The sequence below is a fragment of the Mus musculus genome, chromosome 8 (genome assembly GCF_000001635.26).
Source record: "Mus musculus strain C57BL/6J chromosome 8, GRCm38.p6 C57BL/6J".
Taxonomy (NCBI): domain Eukaryota; kingdom Metazoa; phylum Chordata; class Mammalia; order Rodentia; family Muridae; genus Mus; species Mus musculus.
Window position 1 is genome coordinate 80,024,319 of NC_000074.6, and position 24,688 is coordinate 80,049,006.

At 41.3% G+C, this 24,688-nt stretch overlaps 1 protein-coding gene across 2 annotated transcripts in view; it reads right to left on the reverse strand.

The window, feature by feature from the left end:
* The window catches only part of Hhip (Hedgehog-interacting protein), a 92,211-nt gene that overhangs the window by 58,469 nt on the left and 9,054 nt on the right, over window positions 1–24,688 (reverse strand). For both annotated transcript variants that reach the window (XM_006530702.4, NM_020259.4), the window contains exons 3-4: window positions 20,733–20,889; window positions 19,628–19,829 (exon numbers count right to left, since the gene is read on the reverse strand). In XM_006530702.4, coding sequence (XP_006530765.1) covers window positions 19,628–19,829; window positions 20,733–20,889 — 359 coding nt within the window. The remainder of the gene's footprint in view (window positions 1–19,627; window positions 19,830–20,732; window positions 20,890–24,688) is intronic.

Here is a 24,688-nt window from a genome sequence, read left to right on the forward strand (position 1 = left end):
GTTCGCCCCAGAGAACAACACAGATACCTGCTTCAGAAAGGTGTACAAGAAGGACTGACAGCTGGAGTTGCTCTCTCCAGTTTACATGTATACTATGACAAAGATGTGACCTCACATGTATACTATGACAAAGATGTGACACTCTCACACACAGTATATGCACACACTCAAATACACACATACACAAAGACTAAATAAATAAAGTTCTTCCTAAGACAAAAATTGTTTCCACTAAAAACAACAAAAGTTGATACTGATTTTGAATTTTTTAAAAATAAGGTTGGCATTAATTTCAAGAACATGCTTAAATGTGACAAAGGCTGTTACAGAGAAAACAAATGAATAATTTAAGTATTTTTCCTAATTGTTAAAGATGAAATAAAAACATACATCTCCTGGGTAGACAGTCAGGATTCATGCTTTTCAAACTTTCCCTTGTTTTCCCTTAAATGAAGAAGAACAGACTTTAATAGGAACATTAGCTGTCTAGCAAAGGCATGCTAACTGTCTCTCGGGATATCCAGAAACACCCTTCATATTTCAAAATGTAAAGAAAGAATGAGTACATTACACTCTGGGTAGTTTGCAGCACATTAATCATAGCCTTACAACTAAAGACAAATAAAAACACGTCAAACTTGTTTGCCAAAGTTAATTAAATTGTACATGATGGAACTCTGTATCATTATTTAGAAAATGGGAACCTTAAAGCCATAAGGTACAAGAAAATGCCAAAATTATGTTACAATGCTACGGTTTTTTCATTAGATGTTCCTTATTCTCTATGGGAGGCACTGTTTTCATACTTCCAATTTTTTTTTTTGGAGGTTTGGCTGTAAACTCCATAGTGACTCAGTAATAAAAATGATTAACAGACAGAAGAAAACTAGACATGTCACAAAAGCCTCTCAAACAGAGAAAATCGAGTGGTGTAGATGCACTTCCCCAAACCCTCAGCCACCTTCGTTCGTTTTGGAGATGACTCATTTTCTGCAACTGAAAAGACAGCCATTCTCTTTCTTGTGCTAATTATTATATCGGTGCATCAAATGTGGGCATCTGTGCTAAACGATGTTAAATGTAAGACAGATTAAAAATAGGTGAAGAATGAATACGGGTCACACATTGAGAAAACACCACCTGAATGCTTTAGTGGGTTGCCTTACAACCCATGTCTTAGAAAAAAGCTTAGGTGCTCAGTGATGAGATGACTAGGAAGAAAGTCTGGACTGATACCAAGAGGTTAGGCCCTGGGGAGGAGGGGTGGCTACCTTAGATCCCAGCTGCTTGAACTGTTAAGGCCACAACCCAGACTGGACTGGAGCTGATTTGAGGCTTGCAAAAAATTTTAGCAACAATGCAAGATTTCCTAATTTACACTGACCAAAAATTCAAAACCAAAGAGGGCGGGATCTACCATTGTCCTCAGGCCTCCGAGGGCACCAGCACACACAGGTGCACAGAAACTCACACAGACACATTTAAGTAAATCTTTAAAAACAAAGCCCAATATGAAACAAACGCAAGGTGCTTCTGGCAACACATCATGCAGCTTTGCTGCAGCCCTGGTTGTGAGCACACTTCATGTGTGAACTTTGCCTGCCCACTTCCCAATACCAACAAACTGAAACACTTGAAGAGTTTTGTCCTCTCATCAAAGCATAGTTGTTTAATTACAGAAAATAAAAACCTTTGGATTTTTCCCACTGTCATTCCACAGTACACAAATATCAAATTAGTTCATCATTGGATTGTTATTCTATTTTAATATTTTATTTTAAAAAACAAAACCTGCATTTTGAGATGTCAAACTGAGTTTCATAGAAAATCATTCAAAGAATTGTGGGTTGAGATTAAGACAGAACCTTCAACAATTTCTGAGATGGCTCTGACGTATTTCTGCCATTTTGTATTATTATGAATTTCTGTGAAGTGTTCTAAGTATTGCTAATTATAAAATCAAAATATTGATCAACTCTGAAACAGGTCAAAGGTACTCATCACCTTGTAGCATTGAATATGCAAAAGAGATTTTTTAATGTAAAAATAAACAAGTATGTCCATCATATTAGTACACAAAATTGCTTTTGTCATTAATAAGTGGTAAAATTCTATAAAAAATATCTGAAAATACATTTCTTTCTGTTTGATTATCAATAGATATTTGATCTGTATACTCTTGGGTTTTTTTTTAAAATATGTCAATAGTTGGGTAAAAATGTCCTTAGTGAATAGGTGTTGTGAGTGGGGAAAAATTTAATAAGCCATGGTCTAACCTACTCATCATCCTGCCCTCTTCTCTCCTAATGACACTCCAGTTTGATCTTAACCATTTATTTATTCTTTTACCCTTGCTTAGAGACTCTATGGCTGGCTCCAGGACAGGATCCTTGACTCTGCCCATTCAAACATGGGTAGACTGAGAATGCTCTCCTCCATCTATTTGAATAATTGCTCCCCAGTTGGAGAACCTGGGATAATTAGGAGGTGGCCTTGTTAGAGGAGGTGTGTCCTGGGAGTGGGGGATGGGGTGTTCTATTCCCCAGTGTGTTCTCTCCCCCTCCCTCTTCCTCTTCACCCCCCCTCCTTCCTACTTGCTGATCAAGATGTGAGCTCTCAGCTGTCCTTGCCCTTTGCTTTTGCTTTGCCATCACTTTCAGAAATTTAAAACTCAAAATAAGTACTTTCTTGTATAAGTTGCCTGGGTCACAGCTATAGAAAGACTCATACAAAGTGACACAGGAAAGGATTGCCTTAACTGGGGGCATCCCTTACTGGATTTGTATAGGCTCTCTAGAGGAAAAGCCATTGTCTGCTACACTCTCAGGAGGAGAGCCTGGGATGGCTGCTATTTGCAGCAGGAGAGGTGAAGCTCTCCCTCACCAGAATGTCAATCAGGAATTATTTTAGTTAAGCCCTTTGAGTTGAAGTTCAGCTTCCCCTTGGATTCTCTCAGCATTCAGTTTTTGATTCAGTTCTTAACCCACCTTGATCATGGAAAAAGAAAACCTAGGAAATTGCATTCATGGGCTGCCAGAGCAATTAGCACAGCTAATGTGAAGCTTGCTTCATGAGCTGGGTAGACACAGAGGCACACACTGCACTGGCAGTGGGCATATTGTCTTTGCTATGTACTGCAGACACTCAGAGTCACAGCAGAGCACACGAGGTGGACCACGTATGTCCTCTCTGGTCTCAGCTGCCTTGTGTAGTTTTGTCTCCACCCTGTTCCATGTTTCCTACAACAAAGGCTTTACCTATGCTTGTTGAGGAATCAATCCCTACGGACACAGTCATACTCAGATGGAACCACCTGCTCTTCCTTCTGGCATCGGCTACATTTCACTTTGATGTTAGGAGACAGCAATCACTTTTAGAGTTCTGTTTCCTCTTTCTCTTTAGATTTGATCTTCCCATTTCCCTGGTGCATGTTTGTACATGAATTCACGTGTGTGTGTGTGTGTGTGTGTGTGTGTGTGTGTGTGTGTGTGCATGTGGTGTGTGTTTGTGTGTGTATATGCTGCATGTATGGGTATATGTGTGTGTGTTTATGTGTATAGTGCATTTGTGTGTGTGTAGCATGCACCTGTGTGTGTGTATATATGTATATGTGTAGTGTGTGTGAGAGAAAATGCATATGTGTATGTGTGTGTGTGTGTGTACACTTTACTGTCCCTTTCTTTTCTTTTGGTCAAAGCCTCCAGATTTCCATCTGGGATGTTGCCTCCCAAATTCCAGGTCCTGGATTTCGGGTTGGGTCTGCAAATGGTTTCAGAGATGGGCATCTCACAGTGTCAGTATAACCTCTCATCCAGGTCTTAATGGAAACTGAGCAGCAAGTCTCCAGTGAATGATAGTGGGGAGCACACTGTAGTGGATAAAATCATCTGGGTATTTTCAACAAAATGAGCACACAAAACATCTGGCTGGCCCTGTCTCATCATCAGTGTCTGGGCTGACATATGAGTACCAGGTGAGGTGTAAACAGAGAAACAGCCTCAAATGGAGACACCAGCAATGAGGAGACCTCTGCTGTAAGTACTGTTTCCATTTGCTTTCAGATTTTGAGCTTGTTCGCCATTTTCTCAAGTAAAATCTGTCTAGTGTTGTCAGAGAGTGATGTGTACACTCTTTTTTATTCTCATCTCTCTCAGATACAAAGATAAATATTTGGAGGGGGGTCCTGTGCTGGGAAGCACATCACAACATTAAGGTCATCAATCTAATGTCTCCCGTTTTTTATAGACTGAACCCAGCTTAACAACTATTTGGGGTTGACCACTTTAGAGAGATCCCATGTGGCATGTAAATGAGTTTTTAACTTTCTTCTTGCTTCTATTTGCTCCTGAGCCAGGAACTTTCACTACAGGAAGGTACTGGCTAATCTCTTTCCTTCCCTACAGTAGAACTATTGGACTGAGAGCTTTGCTTCTCTGAGTGAGATTGCTGGTCTTCCTGGAAAGGTTGACATCAAATGCAAAGCCTGGGTGCCTGCTTTGCTTTTACTACAGTATAGGGCATAAACCAAGCAATTATAGGAACAGCCTGCATCTAGTCTGTACCTTACCATATCCAAACATCGTCTGGTTAAAAAACTCCGTATGGAATTGTACATATCAAGTACAGAAAAGCTTCCGTCACTATCGGTTTCTATCACACAGTTTTAGATGTGCATACACACACACACACACACACACACACACACACACACACAGAAACTGTTTGATGATATAATTCACTTATAGAAAAAAAAACAATCTAGAAAGGATTGCATGAAAGAATTTGAGATACTGGTCCCTCTAGTGCCAGCTAAAACTGGACAAAAGGAAAATTAGATGTTCATGAAGTTGAGGCAGACATCTAAGTCTGTAGAGGTTATCCCCCTAACCATGAACAGAAAATGGATAATATTTTATGTGTCATGGCCTTTAAAATAATTTTTTGTAGTATTTCAGTCTGATTTTTTTAAAGCTAAAAAAGAATATAAATTCGAGTGCTTGCTGTTGTACCAAGGCATCATAATATCTTATGAGTCAGAAAAATAAAACTATCAAGATTTGCCTCTGATAGCTCAATAACTTGTGCAAAACCAGGAAGCAGTTCTGATGTAGTACCCTCATACATGTCTCCTGCTTCCTATAAAGTTTTTGGTGCCACAAATCATTTGAATTAGCATAATGACTTTAATGTAGCAGTTCCCTATTATCACCCAAGGCAGTCCTAATTTACCCTGATCTGTTCTGTGCTCATTTCTATCTCAGTTCACTAGATGTTTAGTATTTAAAATTAAATTACAAAAATCAAATGCTCACTAGCAAGTTCCATCTGGAAGTGAAACAACAAATGTGTGGTTAACACAATCTTCTGGCATATAAGCCTCCATTGCTGTGATAGCCAACTACGCAGCTAAGGGCCTCCCAGCAATGAGGAATTAGTAGTAGCAAGGTCAGATAAAGTAAAAGGCCATCCTGCTCCAGGCAAGACCCGCCCCGCCCCCTCAGATCGCGCAGACTAGCTTTCCTAGGGCACATCATAAAAGTAATTTACTGACAACTCACCTTACCAGGGGTCACTGGGAGCCTCAAGTTTTCTGGAATTTACTTTTAAGAGGCATGATTAAGTGGGGACTACTATTGGCCCCAAAGTATTTATGCTGAGAACAAATGTCTGTCAGAATTCAATTCTTTGTGTGTGGTGGTTCCCGACTTAAAAAGATGTGTGCCCTGACGAGAAGCACATATTCTATTCGCCAAATTAAATCTTAGAATGAATATTGGTTAATTGATTTATTGGAGTTAAAAAAAAAAGACACTGCAGAAACCCCAACAGACAACACTGCCTAATAAGAAAGAGAATGCCCTGGCTAAGTTCATTATAGTCTTTTTAACTTTTCTGTACCAATTTCCACCCCCTGCCCCCAACACACACTAGGGAAAAATGCATTCATACGCTTTCAAAGGAAAATAAAGATGCCGTTTAAGCCAAGCCAAGAAAGTCAACTTAAAATATATATATATATATATATATATATATATATATATATATATATTTGCAAGAAAAGCTATTTTGTCACTGAAACAAGTCTCTTTAGTTTCTAAAAAAAAATAATTTAAATATGAAAATTTTGGTTTAATATTAGGCAAAGAAGGATTTTGTGCATTAAAAACCTGTTTAGAGTTAAACTATATATGCACGGGATAAAATTAAAACAGATTACTTGGCTCTGTGTGTGGGATATAGTGCTAATCTATACAGGACATGGAAATGAAGCTAGTACTTTCAATTGCACAGCACACATCTCTGTAATAACAGGGGACGAGGCATACAATTTCAAGGAACACCCACAATGAAAATTATTCTTTCCAAACAGAGAATTGTTTTGGAATAAGTTAGGTCAATTGGCACCAAGGGAATTCTCTCAAAGCAATGCCGAGCACAGAAACACTTAAGTGTGCAAGCAAAGTCAGGAAGGCCTGCCCCCTTCCCATTCAGCTTTTCACTTACTCTGTCCACAGCCTATTAACTTCTGTAGACTCAGAAGCAGGTAGAAAATGGAACAGCTCTTGGCTAGCTTAACAACCAGCATGAAAAGATGAGTTGTTAGTGAAGGTTATTTGTTCAAATGCCAATAATGAGGGAGTCTAATGAGGATATTTGGAAATATTCTACTCGATGTTTCAGAAATAATTGAATTATTGGACAATTTTAAAAGTTAGAAATTCCACACAACAGCTTGTTTGCATCTTCCTTATGAGAAATCTATATTTTTGGATTTTATTATCATTTAATCTTCGGGGTATCTTGATCAGTTTTAGATGGTAGCATTTTTATGAATTAGCATTTACAAATGGTATATACTATGCTCCTTTTTCCCCCACCCCGCATGATTACTATTTCCCTGTGATTTATAGCCTCTCACTGGATCCATTAAACACATTAGGTTTCTGCAGCACTAAGTATCAAAATTTGCTCCTTAAAAGTCTTAGGAAGGAAGTAGAAATTCCGGAAATACCATGTGTAAAATGCTTAATACAGAAAATATCTGACTATTTCTCCAAATACTAACCCGCTAAACGGAGGAACTGACAAGAGGCATAGCTATTATTGACTTCATTATGCACGTGAGGAATAGAAACAAGAAGGGAAAGCTGGAGGGCCCGTGAGTGTAAACCACTGAGCGGAGCTGGAAGGAGATAGAAGCTGGAATTTGACCCCACAGCCAGTGTTCACTTATGCCTTCCCTTGTCTGCTCCGAGCATGAGTGCTATTGATCTTGGCGTGATCGTGATTTTTCTTTCTTAAGATCAGCTTAGATTAAATCATTCTTATATCCAAAACTCTGCAGTAAGTCTCCCTTCCTCTGGGTAAAAAGCCAAAGATTTTCACAGAACCTGCAAGACCTAGTGTGATCGAAGGTGTACTTCCCACACCAATGACCCATAGTTGCTTGGCTCCACAGACTTCTTTGCCCTGCGTCCTGCTTTAGTTCTACATGACTGCAAGCTGTCCCTCCCCCTCCCCCAGCTGCAAGCTGTACCCCTCCACCCCCGCCCCCAGCACACTAAACACTGCCCATGGAAAGGTCATTGAGTGCCTTCAGCTTCAAATCCAGGTTTGGACAATTTGGACAATCACCGTGTTGCTATCCTGAACATTTAAGCCAGGACCCTGCTGTTATCTGAAACCTGAAGCCTCAGAAGGAGCTGAGGTACTGTGGCTTTGAAAATGAGTCCCCACAAGGCTGACCACACAGAAAGGTGGTGTGTGTTATCTGTCAGAGTGTAAGGTGCCCAGTGAGCTCCGCCTTAGGGAGTGTCGCCTTAGGGATTTCTGGCTCATTAAATCAGAAGAAAGCAAGGCCACTTTCTCCCAGCCCAGGCAATACAGAGTCACATAGAACACGTCTCTTGACCAAAACTCTCTTATAACATGTATGGCTTTTTTCTTTACAGGCTTTTAGAGCCAGCAAGCATCTATGGTGTCACATTGGCTGCTGACTGGCCAGTGAGCTTCAGGTGCCTACTTGTCTCTGCCTTCTTGGCACTGGGATTTACAGGCTCGAGTCACCATGCTCGCTACCAACTGGCTTTTCCATGTGGTTTCTGGTGATCGAATTCAGATCCTTTGCTCGTTTGGCAAGCACTTCACCAACTGAACCATCTACTTAGTAGAAGTTTTAATAATTGTTCCCAAGGAAAGACACACATCTTGGAAACTTTTTTTCCCCCATTTATCTGCTATTTTGCTCAGAAACCACACACACACACACACACACACACACACACACACACACTTAATCAAAGCCAAGAATCAGAAAACAAGAGAGGCTGCCTGGTAGGTTGCAATTAAGGAAATATCCCAACTATTAGGTAGTCTGTCACCAGAGCTTGAGGTCAGCCCCAGGGGGATGGGTATAAATGCATTACTAACATCCTGGGGTGATCTGACCTTTCAAGTTCCTAGAGATGTAAAAGAGAAGCTGTAATCGTGACTCAGGCAGGAGGAGTGAATGGACTGCATCTAGCCCAGGACAGTCCTTGATAACTTATGACAGATGTTTGGTGACCTGTGCGCGCCTGAGGGTTGGAAGAGAAGTGGGCTCAAGTTCTGTCTAACTTTTGCTGAACAGGTGTGTTCACACTCATGAACAAAAGATGTTGGCTTCCCCCTGCACCCCCCATTTCTCTCAGGAAGTCTAGCATTTAATGGGAATGAAATTCGGGTACCTTTTTAATCCTCTGAAGAGCAGCATTTCGTGTTTTTTCCCCAACCATGAGCATCTTGCATTCATACTGTGTGCATAGTCCCCACCCCCACCTCAGTCATTGTTCTAGTGGCTTCAAACTGCTGGCTTGGGGCTGTTTGTGGAGCAGATGTGCTCCCCCCCCCCCCAATCTAGAAATAGCCTAAGGACAGATGTCTCTGATTTAGGTTTGTGATCCTATTTGGATCAAAGGTTCTTTAGGCTAAGAGGGAGGTTAAAAAAACAGTTTATTAGAATTAAAAAGTGAAAAAAAGCAAATAATTTAGCTAGTGTTTAAGAAAAAGACAACGTTATCTACAGGTGAATATCTGAAAGGAATGTTTGTTTCTCAGGAATTCAGTAGTCATATAGAAAACTGTATGAGCCTTTAGACACAGCTCTATTTCTGTGGTGGCTTCAGCTGCCTATATTCAATTCTATAATCCAATTAAATAATTTCAATTGCTAGCAGTAAAAGCATTAGCACAGATCAAATTCACATAAATAAATTTGTATTTATTTATCAAATAATGCTCAGCCATTTGTTCCCTTAAATTACTTTTAATTTTTTTTTTCTGTGATTGAAGTTTAGAACTAGATACTCATTAAGAGAATAGGTTAGGCTGCTGATGAAACTGTAGCCCAGGCAAAGGAAAATGAAAATTTGTTAGATAGGAGGATTTAAATTTTAATTCCTTTTTGGTGGTAGTTTTCAGCACAACTGTAACCAGATGTGCTGTCCTTTGGCCACAAAGTCACCTGGGGATAAAAAAATGACATGGTTCAGAAAAGTTTTTCTCAACCCTTCTTTATGGATATAACTATAAAACATTCCCACAAACAGGTGCCTGAACGCTTAAAGTTCATTTTGTCAGAAAACTAAAGATGATTTTTAATTTCTAACCAATAATCTGGGGTTTAAAAAAAAACACTTCAGATACATCACCACATCTGAGGATTTCAATATTAGACAGTTGGATATAATTGCAGATTTTACAGGCTTCAGAAGAAGCTAAATACTAATTGATAGAGTGTTAATAATTACATTACAACATTATTATAGTAACTGGAAAAATATTTTGTAAATGTCTGGTATATATAATAAACGCATTGATAGAATGCACACACACACACACATACACATACACACACATACACACACATACACACACACAGACACATACACACACATACACACATACACATACACACACATACACACACACACACACAGACACATACACACACACAGACACATACACACACACACATACACACATACACACACATACACACACAGACACACACAGACACACACAGACACACACACAGACACACACATGCACACACACATACACACACCTGAGAGAAAGAGAGGGAGAACTGTGAAAAACCGCATGCTATAGATGTAAACTCAGAAGTTGATCATAGGAACATGAAAACTAATCAGAGTGCAGGTTTGTTTATAGAAGGTAAGGCTGTCCTTCAACACATGGAGAGAAAATGAGGGGAACAGCAGATCCTGTGGTCAAGGTCTGAGAGGGAGGTAGCTAAGGCCAGTCCTTTGATAGATTCTTCCACTGAGCATCCAGTACCTTTCACTACATTTACTGATCTTTGTCCCTATTGCTTGGCCGTAGAACGGTCTTTTAAAGGTTTTATTTATCTACATTAAAAAAAAAAACAGTTGAGTGAAGCAGACACTGTAACATCACATTACAAGTTAATGTTAAGCAACTTGACCCAGCGGTCCCACCCTTTCTGGTAGTCTAAATCTGTGCTTTGAGCACCATCACCTAGTGTCCAAAGGAGAGGCTACAAAAATGAAGTCTTGTTTTTCTCTAGAGTCACATTTCTCTTTTTCTTTCTAGTCACATGTGGATGAGTGTGTCTGTGGGGTATATACACGTGAGTGCAGCTGCCCACTGCTCCAAAAGAACACTGATCTCACACTCCCGGGAGCTGGGGGTCCAGACTGTGGTAAGCTGTGTAATGTGGGTGCTGAAACTGAACTCAGCTTCTCTCTGAGAGCAGCATGGGTTCTTAGCACTTAGCTATCTCTCCAGGCCACAAGAGTCACAATTAAAACATTTTTTAAAAGTACATCCCAGGCTTATTATATTTTTTCAAGGAAAACTCCATGTGTGTTGTGTGTCTGTGTAATTTCGTGTCTGCAAGCTGCCATCGAATTTTGGCACAATGAGAACACCACTGGAAAATTTCTGAAAGTATCATTCAAACATGTTTTAAGGGTGAATTGCTTCAAAACCCCGGATCAGAGTTATCAGTGGTCACTAGAGCTCCCAAGTCATGCCAGAGGCTGCCATATTGTAGACCATGACAATAGCTTGGGCTGACAAAGCACTTCAATGTTTTGATGAGATCCTGCCCATACAGCATTCCCTGCTACTTACATTCTTTGTTCAACTGGTAAAGGCGCTGAATTAAAGAAGGCGTACACAGCCTCCACAAACTACACTCAAACTATCCGTATGTGGCAGCTGCAAGTGCCGGAAGCCAAATCTAACTGCCTGCCTCTCGGCCCTATGACCTCAGCCCCCAACCACTCCTCTGTGAACCTGCCCCAGTCTCTCCTCTGGAGCAGCGCAGCTCGGCAAGGTCAGGAGAGCAGCTCAGGATCACAGTCAGAGCACAGTGTTACACAACGTGCTTCTGAGATTTGGCTCCAGGGCCTGAAGTAGAGGTACCTCACACAGTGGACTTGTGCGCCCTACTGTCTTCATCTATGCGATGGGATATTCTAATAGCTTCCACACAGGGGTCTTATAGGGACAGCAGAGGTAACCTATATAAGGTATATAATGACTTAGAGAAAAAGTGCTTTAAGGGAAAGAGTGGGGTATCTTCGTAGACGTTATGGCTTGCTCAAGGATCACAGCGTTTGGCTCTATTGTGTACTTCTATTTACTGCAAGTGCCGGATCTTAGGTATCCCTTACAGATACTCAATATACAAATCCACTGGGTCTCTATAACAGGGAATGCCATGCTACCCTCTATCATTTGCAAGTTTTCAGTGTTGTATTTTCTTGGTGAGGTCATGAGGCCCCTGGGAGGCTAACACCAGGTCACAGAAGTGTCTTTCCAGTGGACAGCCTAGAGAACACTGGGGGACCACTCACCAGGACAGATGCCTTCATAGGAGCAACGGCTGTTTCTATCTAGATTTATTGGACTATCCTTATTTTACACGATTATCCTAAGAGTGACCAGAGTCGAAGTCTCTGTTTCCTTTGCCCTTGAAATCCTCAGTGAATATAAAGACATTCAAGGGGGAGGGGGTACTTTCCTCACCTAACACATAGGAGAAAGCATGTGTTCTCTACTCAACCAGAGAACACCGAGGAAGCCACTTCAGCTTAAACCAGGACACAAGATAAAAACAATTGATGTATGAAAATGCCCCAGGCTGGCATAAACCCCAGTGTGTTTCTACTCAGTACAAAGATCCTATCAACAGCATAGGAGATCCTTATCTTCCACCATTTTTCTGCCTTGTATCCCAGGCCAGTTGGCCCATGAGCTCACAGGGCTACCCTGTCTGCACTTCTCATTTCCCTACATGGATGCTTTCCGATGCTTTACATGGGGGCTCCAGGATTTGAACTCAGGTTTTTATGTTTGCAGGACAAGTGTTTTCTCCACTGAGATATCTCCCAGGGACCTCACAAAGACGTTTTTAACACAGCATCTTAGATAATTTTGTGCAGGACAAAGTTTCAAAGTGCGAGACTTCTCAGTGTGTCACGCAAGGGCCCACATCTCAGTGTGTCACGCAAGGCCCACAGAGGCTGATTCTGAACCATTCTGGATTTCAGATTTTTGGATTTGAGCTGTTCAACTTACTTATACCAAAGGATTTTTTGCTTTATGAAAAAAAATTAGGTACTGAATTTAAAATGAGATGAAACACTTTAAATAGAAAATAACATTGTTTCCATAAAGCTCTGAGCATTCTGGCACAAAGCACCGCAGTCCTGACTAAGGAAAAGACAACACCTTAGTGGAAACCAACACCCAACCCACTGGATAACAACTGTCACTTAACGTGGCAACATTTTTCTACCATTTTTCATAAGAATAGAAAACATGTTTATTTCTGCACAATAGCAAGTCTCTTTTCAGTTTAGTAACTTATAAGCAGTAATTTTATATGTGAAATTTTATATGTGAAAAACTTTTAGAACGAAGCCAGGTGTGTTGACTGTCATCTGCAATCCTGACTCTTGGAAGGCTGATGCAGGAAGGGCACAAGCATGAGACTAGCCTGGGCTATCTTAAAAACGTATAAACAATGATAAATTCTTTAAATGATGCACAGTATCCAAATCCTTTCCACAGTGGTGATGGCCCTATTGTAATGGTTTACAAATATAATTTGCTGCTTTCTTTCAACTGGATGTTTGCTTTCTCTCCAACCAGAGCATGGGCACCACCTGCCTTTTGGAGGAAGCACTTTACACATGGTAAGTCACTCTTGCCTCCTATCATGCGAACGACAACACATTGACATTTCAGGGACTGCCATAAGATTGTCACTTAATGACAGAAAACACGCAAGTTCCAGAAAGCTAGAACATAACCCAGTGGTCTGACAGTGAACTCTTGGAACTCAATAAACCCGAAATGCTGGTTATTCTGCCTGTGAATTACAAGTCAGGAGCTGTCCAGGCAGGGCTGGCCTCCGAACACCCTCTATCCTCCTCCACATGTTCCTGGGACTGCCTTGCACTAGGGCTGGGTCTCTCAAGAGCCCTGCCTCAATGGGCTCAGTCACCCGGACAATCAGCAGCTTTCAGCCTTATGTCCTCTCCTCCCCCGATAAAAGGACTGCTTTAAAAAACATCTTTTGAAGGGAGGATCCAAGTAGACAGAGAGGACCTGGGTCCAGTGACACTTGCTCCAATGACAGACAAGCTCTGATGCAGGCAGCAAGCTGGGGCCTGAGGCTGTGACCCTCTGTCTATTGACTGCTCAGGAGAACCAAATGCTGAGTGATGCCTGCCAGGTCCCTGCAGGGGTCAGGTGCAGGCTGGCTGCTGCTTCCTTCTGCACATTTGCAAGGCCATGTCTGACTTCTGGATCCTCAGTGGTGTAAGCTGCTTTGGTGAGATTATGTTAGAGTACCTCTAGGGTCCAGGTCCTTTGCAAGTAGGATTTACAGAGACAACAGCAAACTACAGGAACACTGATGATAGCAAATTGCCAACTAGCCAAGCACCAGATTCCAACATGGAGCTTGATATCAGGCCAGTGGGATGGTTTAGTGGATTGTTTGCTGCCAAGCTTGTTGGGTGACCTGAGCCTAATCTTCGAGATCCATGTGGTTAAAGGAAAGAACTGATTTCCACAAGTTGTCCTTTCACCTCCACATGTGTGTGCATCCATCCATACACACACACATACTACAAATGAACACATGTGTGCATACATACAAACACACTCTACAAATGCACACATGCATGCATACATATACACACTACAAATGCACACATGCATGCATACATACACTACAAATGCACACATGCACGCATACATACACACACTACAAATGCACACACGCATGCACACACACACTACAAGTGCACCCATGCATACATATACTACAAATGCACACATGCATGGATGCACACACTACAAATGCACACATGCATGCATACACACACTACAAATGTACACATGCACACACACACACTACAAGTGTACACATGCAAGCACACACACACACACACACACACACTACAAATGCACACATGCATGCACACACACAGGCACAAAGGATAAGAAATAGTATTTTTCAAAAACTCCATGTCAAGTATTTTACACTACCACAGTTAACTCCTCTCCTTGCTCTCACTGGAGTGCGTGTCTAACAAAAGACACAGGTGAAGGACTGGTGCTCAGCCACTTCCTCTCAATCATGGAAGGCACAGCACTTGGGTGTGCACCAGGCAGGGACTATGAGTCTTGTCCTTTGTGAAACTGACCAACCATTAAATACTGTGAGAACACATTCTGCTTGAGTTCGACCCTACCCACTCTGATTTGGGTTGCAACTTTGAAAGCTCCCAGGTCGGTATAAGTGAGCGTCCATCCTGGAGAAGGGCTGGTCTGTTATCTCTGAGGAATTCAGACAGGGGAGTTGCTTCTTGGACTTCAGAAGCTCCAATTCAAATTTGAAAGAAGCCCAATTTAAATATTCCACAGACCAAGTATCTAAAGATCTTCTGGACTCAGGGAGCACAATCTCGTGCCCATTGCCCATGGGACCAACAGTGACAGCATGTGTGCAACAGTAACGACAGTCATACACAGTGTCTGCTCCTCAGTGTGACCCATGAGCTGTTCTTCAGTGTCAGCACTAGTGATGGACTTGGAAATTGTGCTTCAGACCGACTCTGCCATTGTAATTTCCAGGCTCGTTTCCCATAGCAAACTTGTTCTTTAGCTTAGGTTTTGTATGTTAATAGATCACTGTTGTCATGTGAACTGGACATAGTATCCCACCAGGATACTATGATCTCTCATATTTTAGGCAACATACTCTGGCTGCCAGCGAAGCTTCTGCATCACAAGCGTGTACAATCCCAGCACAGTGACACACATCTGTAACCTTAGTGCTGTGTGCTCAGAGACAGGTGGATTCCCAGAATTCTTTTGCCAGCAAGTCTAGCCAATCAGTGGTCACTGTTCTCAATGAGAGATCTTGTTCCAAAAAACAACATGGAAAGTGATAAAGAAAGATATCCACCATCCACGGCTAGCTTCTGGATATGCATACACATATACATACATATGTACCAGCATGAACACGTAAACACACTTACATATCACAGACACAGACACAGACACAGACACAGACACACACACACACACACACACACACACACACACACACACACACACACAAGGACCAGTAGAGAAAGCTGTCCCTACACTTCTCAGTTATTGGCTGGCTGTACATGACATTGCCTACAGTTACAAGGACCAGTAGAATTTAAGATCAACTGCGTTTAACTTGCTTTTATTATGGGCCAGAAGTCACTATCCAATCTTAATTGACAATTAGAAGAGAGAACATTCCAGAATCCTTGTAACCATGCCTAGCTCTCAGAAAGTCTTGTAATCAGAGATTCTTCTTTATGTCTGCTTTAATTTACTCCCACAGGCCATTAATTGGTGTCACGTGGCTGAAATCTCCATGGAAGTTTCTATAACTTTCATCTAATTAGGCACGTGGAGGCTGGGTTTAGAATGTATTATTAATTCTGTGGACTGTATGTTGTAGTTAAATGACTTTACACCATCACTTAAGATTTTAAAACTGAAAGAACAGAAAAGAAGAAGTATGTAAAATGGCTAATGAAAAGTCTTACTTGCATCATTTATGCAAAATAGTTGTAGACAACCACAACATCCACACACAAGCCCATTAAACATTCCTAGTATCAAAGAAGCCTGAGACATCTCTGGAAAGGTGGCTATGAAATGTCTATTTCCTAAGTCTCTGAGAGGCAAATGATCACAGCCAATGCTATAGTTCATGATCCATTCATGAATATGGTGGCATCTGCCCCGCCACGCTGGCAATGGCCTGCTGACTCACCAGGATAATGGGTTCTGAAGTTTACGGTGAACTCCAGAAGCTTTGTGGCTCCTCTGGAAACCCAGATGCCAGGCTCAACAAGATTTCTTACAAGATTGATTGTGTTCTGCGAAATTCCTAGAGACTGCCGTTGCAAACTTCCTGCAGACTCCTGGACTGTGAAGTTGCATTACAAAATGATTCCCTGCCAGAACACAATAGCCCACTGGATCGTTCATTCAGTATCCCAGTGAACACGTGTAATTGGAAAGAGAAGGACTTCAAAGTAATCGTGACTTTAAAGGGAGCCATCTGTTCTTTAGGCAGTTAAATTGAAGTAGAAATAAGTTGATCACTCTTATTATTTTGTACAGCCAAGTTTCTGGTGTTCTGAGACCTTTCTTACAGCTACTTTTGACCATATGCATCTTTTTAACATCAACATTTTTCTGATATAGTATTAGAAAGTAATATATCCTTAAATATTTGAAAACATACTTAAGGCAAATTGAGAACATATATTTATACTAGTATTCCACTCAGTACCATTCTTTTTATGAGTGACTATTAAGAGAAGAATCCTCCAACAGGTTAAGCAAAAGATACAAGAGTGATAAATGACTTTTGTTTACAATGGAGAAACTAGGACGAAGAAGTCATCCTAGATGAATAAGATATGAATGGGACAGTTCAAAGCAAGTATTTAATGAAGTTTACAGAGCTTGTACATACATACACTTACGTGCATGTGTGTGTGCATGAGCGCTCATGGATGCTTTTGGGTGTGTCTGTGTGTGTTTGGTGCTCAGTCACGGCAGCTAGAAAGTGGGTATCAGGAGCTGGCTTTACAGAGGCTTATGAGACAGCTGACCTGAGGAGAACAAAACTTGGGTTCTCTGCAAGAGCAGCAATTGATTTCTAGCCCCTGAGCTATACTCCAGCCCCCCAAAGTAAGTTTTTGAGAAAAGTTTCCAAATCTTAGGGAAGTCCTAAAATATAGTAAATAGAGGAAATTATAGTGTGTGTTAGTGTGTGTGAGAGAGAGAGAGAGAGAGAGAGAGAGAGAGAAAGAGAGAGAGAGAGAGAGAGAGAGAGAGAGAGAGAGAGAGAAAGAGAGAGAGAGGAGGGGGAGGGGGAGAGGGAGATATTTGTTTTTAATTTTATTTACAGGTTGTTTAGGTGTGAGAAGCTGAGCCATGGTTTCTTTTGATCAGTGGCACACAGAGGATGGACCTAACACGTTTTCTCCGTTGTTCCTTTGCTGGTGCACACGTCACTCGCACAGGAGGAAGCTACACTGTGAGTAACAGACACACTTGCCACTCCATCTTTGCTCCATACGGACACCACAGCCAGTTAGCCAGACCAACTTCAGAGAGTACACTCATTAGTACTCGATTTTAATTATCTGCTATGAATCTAGTAATGTTTCCTTTAGAGAAAGCTGAAGCCATCAATGTACAAACAATAGATTTACTCAAATAATCGCTCCTGGTGGCCAAGTTCCCTGTCAAAAGCTTTCTTCTTCCCTTCTTCTCTTGCACGCATGCATGCGGCCTCCCCCCCACCCCCACACACACACAAAGGGATATGAATGGCGGCTGGAGAGATGGCTCAGAAGTTAAGAGCAATGGTTGCTTTTCCAGAAGATCCAGGTTCAATTCCTAGTACTCATGGTGGCTCACAACCATCTGTAACTCCAGGCCTTCTGGCTTCCATAGACACCAGGCATGCATGTGATGTACAGATATACATGCAGGGAAAACACCCATACATGTAAAATAATAATAAATTTTAAAAAATAAAAAATTGAAAAATAAGAGAAATAGCGACTTGTAGAATCTCACTGTCTAATGCAAATAGGCCTTAAACTTATGGTCTTCCTGAACTGGCCTCTGAAGTGCTGAGATCACAGGGATGCATCAAAGGAAGGCATTAATCCTCCATCCCTTGTACAGAGGATTGAACCAATGGCTTCATACATACCAGGTTAACCCTCTGTACAGAGCTATATCTCCACCCTCAAAGGATATGTGTAATTTATTATTAGTCTGTGGGTGTGGGCATAGTGTGCTTTGCCCACCTACTGTGTCATTCTGGAGGCAGGGAACAGCTTTCAAGTGCCTATTCTCTACACGGTGGGGTCCAGGGGTCAAACTCAGGCGGTCAGACTTGCATGGAAGCTGAGCTGTCTTGCTGGCCCAGTGATTATGGTTTTGGGTATTGAACCCAGAGCTTCACACGTGTTAAGCAAGTACACTCCCAGTGGCCCACATGCCAGCTCCAGGGTGGCTTCTTCTGTGAAGTATGCCTTAGTGTCATCTGCACATCACAAGCCCACATGGTTCCAATGTGTACAGCATTGCCTGTCTCCTGATGGAACCCCAGCATCACCTGTGCCCTCCTGACTCATTCATTTATTTAAAAAAAAAAAGAAAACCCCATAGGTACAAAACAAATATTGCGAATATATTTTTCTTTCATTGGTTTCTTCTGCTTTCGGTGGTGAGAATGAAACGTAGTTCATTGCTATATGAGCCTCAGATTGTAATTCCTCCTCTGCTCCTTTTTCCACTTAAAAAAAAATGAAAAGGATAACCAAGTCTTCCTGAGACTCATGGCTTGTTCATTTTCCTCTAGTATAGTCATGAGATGGTGCACGTGTCTCTGATCTAGAATGCCACAGCTACGACCAACCCCTGCTACCAACGACATGACATCATCTGCTATTCATGTGACGTGAACAGGACATTTTATTTATATACCTAGGTTATTTGGCCAGTGAATTCAGATTATGTATTATATAGATGACTAATTATTGATTTAAAAAATTTGACTTACCTGTAAAAGCATTGTACAAAGAAGTCACAGATAAGAAACATTTTTTCTTATGACACAGATAAATAAAAGGCATGATAAAGGAATCAATTACAATTTCCAAAAAAAGATCTTTGTTTCTACTCGAAAATGTGAATATGTAATATGAAATGTTATGCTCATTGACTAAGACCTAAAGGCAAAAGTTATTTTAAATATGAATACTATATAGGGTAAACGTCAAAATATTATGATATTTACAACACTTAGCAGCCAGTAAGTAAAACAAAGATGTCTTCATCCCTCTCAGTTGTTGCAATTATTGATCTCTTAGATTATCTCCATATTTCCCTTCTCAAATATTCTTTATTTTATTACAGAAATGTGCCTTCAGCGAAGCAGAGTGCATTTAAGATAAAGCCTATACAACCAGAACAAAATGAAGAAATATAAAAGGCCAACCTTTATTCCACTTTGAACAAGTTTGTGAATGTCCAAGTAAGGCTCCTTGAACAGTTCTCCTTCTGGGGTTAGAATCTTCACGTAGCCTTCCTTCTCTAGAATGAAGAGCCGATGGGAGCCATCCCCGCTGTGCACAGCGCTCACAGGCTGCCGCAGCCCACTCATGACCTCCTGGACACAGAGGCAGTTGTGTTTGTGTTTTCTAAGCAAACCAGAGAAAACCAGTCAGTCCCCCTTCTGATGGAGGGCAAAAGGGCGCATCCAGTTTCACCAAGGTTTGTTTCCTCCAAGAACCAATGGTTTTGGAAATCAGGAAGGACTGCTAACCCGAGCATCATTTTGCTAAGTCCTACCATCTTTTCAAGGGAAAAATAACACGATATCCTTTCCCCAGAAAGTAAAAGTGAGAATCCAAATGGTTTATCCTGAAATGTCATTAGCTCATTAGCTCATCTTTCAGTGACAACAATTAAAATTTGCTCTTACTCATGATAATGAACCTTTATGAGAAGACATTTAAGGAGAATGTTCTAAGATCTATTTATATAAAGAAAAACTGATTTGCTAATAATTGTGCTGAATATTTCCATGGTGCCATAAAGCTAGCAACAATCATAAAATCCAAGTTGAACACTGTGCCCATAAAATTCCCATGAGTCACAGAGAAGCCAAGCTCATAACATAGGATTAGGAGTCTAAGTATTAAATGCACTTAAACTATAATTTTAGGGGAACAAACTGCTATGAAGGAAAATGACTTTAATGCATGTGAAGTCTATAGCTCCCGAGCATAAGCATACATAGGTGTGTTGCTGTCAAAACCACAGATTTGGTTTTTTTAAAGAGTAAAGAGCAGAAAGAGAGAGATAGAGACAGAGACAGAGAGAGAGAGACAGAGAGAGAGACAGAGAGAGGAAGGAGAGGGAGAGGAAGAGGAAGAGGGGGAGGGGGAGGGAGAGGGAGAGGGGAGGGGGAGGGAGAGGGGAGGGGGAGGGAGAGGGGAGGGGGAGGGAGAGGGAGAGGGGAGGGGGAGGGGAGAGGGAGAGGGAGAGGGGAGGGGGAGGGGAGAGGGAGAGAAAGAGAGAGAAAATAGAATTTTACAGACCTGCTGATCCCCCCCACTTTCTCGTAGTCTTCCATCTGGCCCAAGTAGTTAGATGCTGGTCCTCTGACTTGCTTTCTCGGGAAGTCTGGAAAGCATAACCCAGCATCTTTTCTTGCATAGTAAAAGCAAAATTCATCAGCAGTTGTTTGAAGAAGACCTTTAAACAGACACGTAGGAAGACTCATTAGGACCTCGAAGTCTAGCAAAACCAGCTCACTTGAAAGATGGGGCATATGGCCAGAGACTGTATGAATAATCCCAGGGAACCCAGACTACAGCAATACGAAAGGAAGAAGCATAGAGGGAGGGATTGAGATGCCCTTTTCTTCTTGAAACACATTTCAGAGTTCCAATACAAGTATAATTTATGCTGAGTACTTTTAAAAGATTTATGTATCCATCCATATGATGTATATGTGTGTTCCTTCATGAGTTTATATGCACCGTGTATGTGCTGGAGTCTGAGGGGACCAGAAGGGCATCAGATCCCCTGGAACTGGAGTAAGAGACAGTTGTGAGCTTCCAATTTGGTGCTGGAAACTGAATCTAGATCCTCTGCAAGAGCAGGAAGTGATGTTTACCACTGAGCCATCTTCTCCAGGCCTTGTTCTGGTTACTTGAAAGCCTATATGAAAGGCATGTTATAAAAGCCCAATGGTACATTTTACTGCATATTTTTTTTGAATCTTAAAGTTCCTGTGTTGACTCTCCTCAAACTTCCTCACTGATCCCAGCTTACATCTGTGAGCTGATCTCATTGCTAATCAGTCTAATTTTTCTACAGTACTAAATACCTTCCTAAAAAGAACACATGGCAAGTAGTCTATTGTTTGCTAATTCTCTTAATGCAATGCATTCACAGGGAGATAACAAGAATCTCCATATTAAATTAATGACCCACTGTGCAATCTTTAAGCAAGGAATTGATGCTAGGAGTAAGCATCTCATCTCAAGTATTTTGAAGGCTTTTTTTTCCTTGCACTTTCCCCTAAAGGATAATATATATTTAAGTGATCTCTTCTATCTTCTTAAGAAGACAAACTGACACCCACCTGAACAAAAACATGATAGATTACACAACAGATGTACTAAGCAGGTGGTAAAATAAAGATTTTTTTCCATGTTATATTAAAATTGGTTTGTGTGTGTCCACACGCGCATGCGTGTGAGCACAGATGTAAGTGTACAGGTCAGAAGCCAGCATTTGGTGTTTTCCTTGACTGTCCTACTCCTCAGTCTCTCAGTGACCGTGAAGTTCCAGAATTCCATGATACTGGCTACCTAGTGAGCACTAAGGAGCCTCCTGTCTCACTCTCCACATCTCTGGGGTTAGCCCTCACGCCTCTGTGCTCAGCTTTTTACGTGTATACTGGGGATTGATCTCTGGCCGTTATATAGCAAGCACTTTACTGACGGAATCATTCCCCCAGCCCCGGGGCCTGCAAGAACTTTTATAAGTACAGCTATCCTTGTGTATGAAATTAAAAGCTTTAGGCCAGAGGGAAAATACAGAAAATTTTGACATCTATATTTGAGGTAATAAGATCCTGGTTTTATTATGCTTGTCACTAAGATTGCATCTGTATTCTAAGTACGCTTTTATCAGGATCTGGGCTAAGGATATAAGTGCTGGAGTAATTGCCCAGCAACTCAAAGCCCAGGCTTGATATTAACACTGCAAACAAGCAAATATGTACATGAAACCTCTGCTTGATCTGTTTTTATCAGAGTCAGCTCAGGCAAGAGTCTTTAGTGATCCAGAAAAAGGCCTCTCACCCACTTCTCTTTACTACAGTGAAGTTCTCTTGTTTACATTACGAATTGATTTTTTCACTTTGCCTGCTAGTCTTGGGATGAAAGCATCAGGTAATTTAGTCGGAGTTTAAAAATTATAAAACAAATTCAGGTTTTGAAAGAATTTCTAAGAACAAGATTTGGAGTTCAGCCAAGCAAGGTTTATTGATAGAGTTTGCAAGACACTCAAAGCTCTCTTCCAGTGAGCTTGACCTGGCTCAGCCCAAACCTCCGAACAAACCAACCTTGGGGTGAAAGTGTCCCATGTGATAAAGTATGGGATACATTTTGACTTCATTTTTGGGTGAAATATATTACCCTTAAATTGCTGACAGAGACTCTTCAAGAGCAATTACTGTTAAGGCTGTTGGGAAATGGGGAAGGCCAGAAAAAGTGTGTGCCCTCAGGGGTGTATGCACACAGGTATACAGGTTTCTGTATGTGCCCTCAGAAGGTGTGTGCACACAGGTATACAGGGTACTGTGTGTGTCCTCAGAAGGTGTGTGCACACAGGTATGCAGGTTACTGTGTGTGTCCTCAGAAGATGTGTGCACACAGGTATGCAGGGTACTGTGTGTGTCCTCAGAAGGTGTGTGCACACAGGTATGCAGGGTACTGTGTGTGTCCTCAGAAGATGTGTGCACACAGGTATGCAGGGTACTGTGTGTGCCCTCAGGGATGCAGAGGATGGGAAAGGAGCCAGAGGATGCTCTTTAGTAGGGGCAATGAGGAGGTCTTCTTCCTTTGAAAATCTGGTACCATCAGATACAGAAGGGAACAGAGAGTTTATTCATCTTTGGGAATTTACTGTAAAACATAAATTTCTCCTCTCAGTCTTCAGTGGCGAGCACCTAGTTGAAAACTAAAAGTACTAAAAGTAAGTCTGTTTGAGTAAAAATTTAAAACAAAAATGAAGTTTGCTTTAAAAGCAATTGGGTATTTACAAACTTGTACCATTTTGAGAGGAAATTAATAAATGAAAGAAACTATGGCTGCTTTCACTTTTAAGAGTAGTATATACTGGGAATAAATATTAGAAAATGAGAATAATTTTCTAATAGAATATCTTAGCATTAAAGGAGAAAGTATCTTCTTAAACTTGTATATTTAGATGTCCTGATCCCTTTGGCCAAGCACACACCTTTGGTTGTAGGAATTCACTGGAGAGCCTTTGACTGAAGGTATGTGTTTAGCTCGGCCTGAATCACCACACTGCTCAGGTCTACAAATGCAGAGATACTTGAGTATTCTTTTAGCTGTATTTGCTAAACCCTTGGTTACTAATCAAGTATTTAGACTTCATAGCCATTTTCCAAGATGGTGAATCCAGCCCTCTATTCCATACAGCATCCTATAAAAATACTGGCCTGGGAAATACTCCCCAGACTGTACTAACTTTTCCAGTTTATTTCTCATTATGTGTTTTTGAGACGTTATCTTTTACCCCTATGTTCATCCATCGTGATACTGGAAAGGGGAGGAGCTGCTGAGGCCTGGGAAGAAGGGGAGGAACCTCTGAGGCCCTGGGAGGACGGCTTTCCATGTGTCCATTCTGTACTTCCAGCCTTTCTCCCTGGGACTAATAAGACACATGTGTTAGGTATCTGATGGAGTCAGAACTGGGGAAACTCAATGGACTCAAACCCTTGACCTTGGCCTCATTAGCCACAGGATTAAACCAATTGAACTAATTGGGTACAGACCTTTCACACGGCTGGAACTGACTGCTGGGACATGACTGTCTAGAAGTGATAAAAATCATTACAATAATAGGTACAAAGAATAAGGCAATGCCATTGGATGCCTCTATGTGCCTTTCTCAGAGTGTATTATACCAGCTTTAATGAACACAAAGTATCCATTCGGCTCATTCAGACCAAAGAAAGACCCACAGGGTATGCAATTTTGGCACTGAAGAAATTTTAAGAAATTGCCTTTCTCAGTGAGTCCACAAGTGGAGAACATTTTGATTGACAGTCTAGAGAAATGCACAATTTTACTGCTTTTAAATCTCTTTTCTACATTTTAGGAAATAAATAGATCCTGATTTTATTTATCTATCAGAATGTTTACAAAGCACATTTCTTAGGTTTTCGTCCTCTTCGAGATTTTGATTTGTAGAAAGAAGAGGGCATTGGTAGGAGCAGCTGAGATGCCGTGAT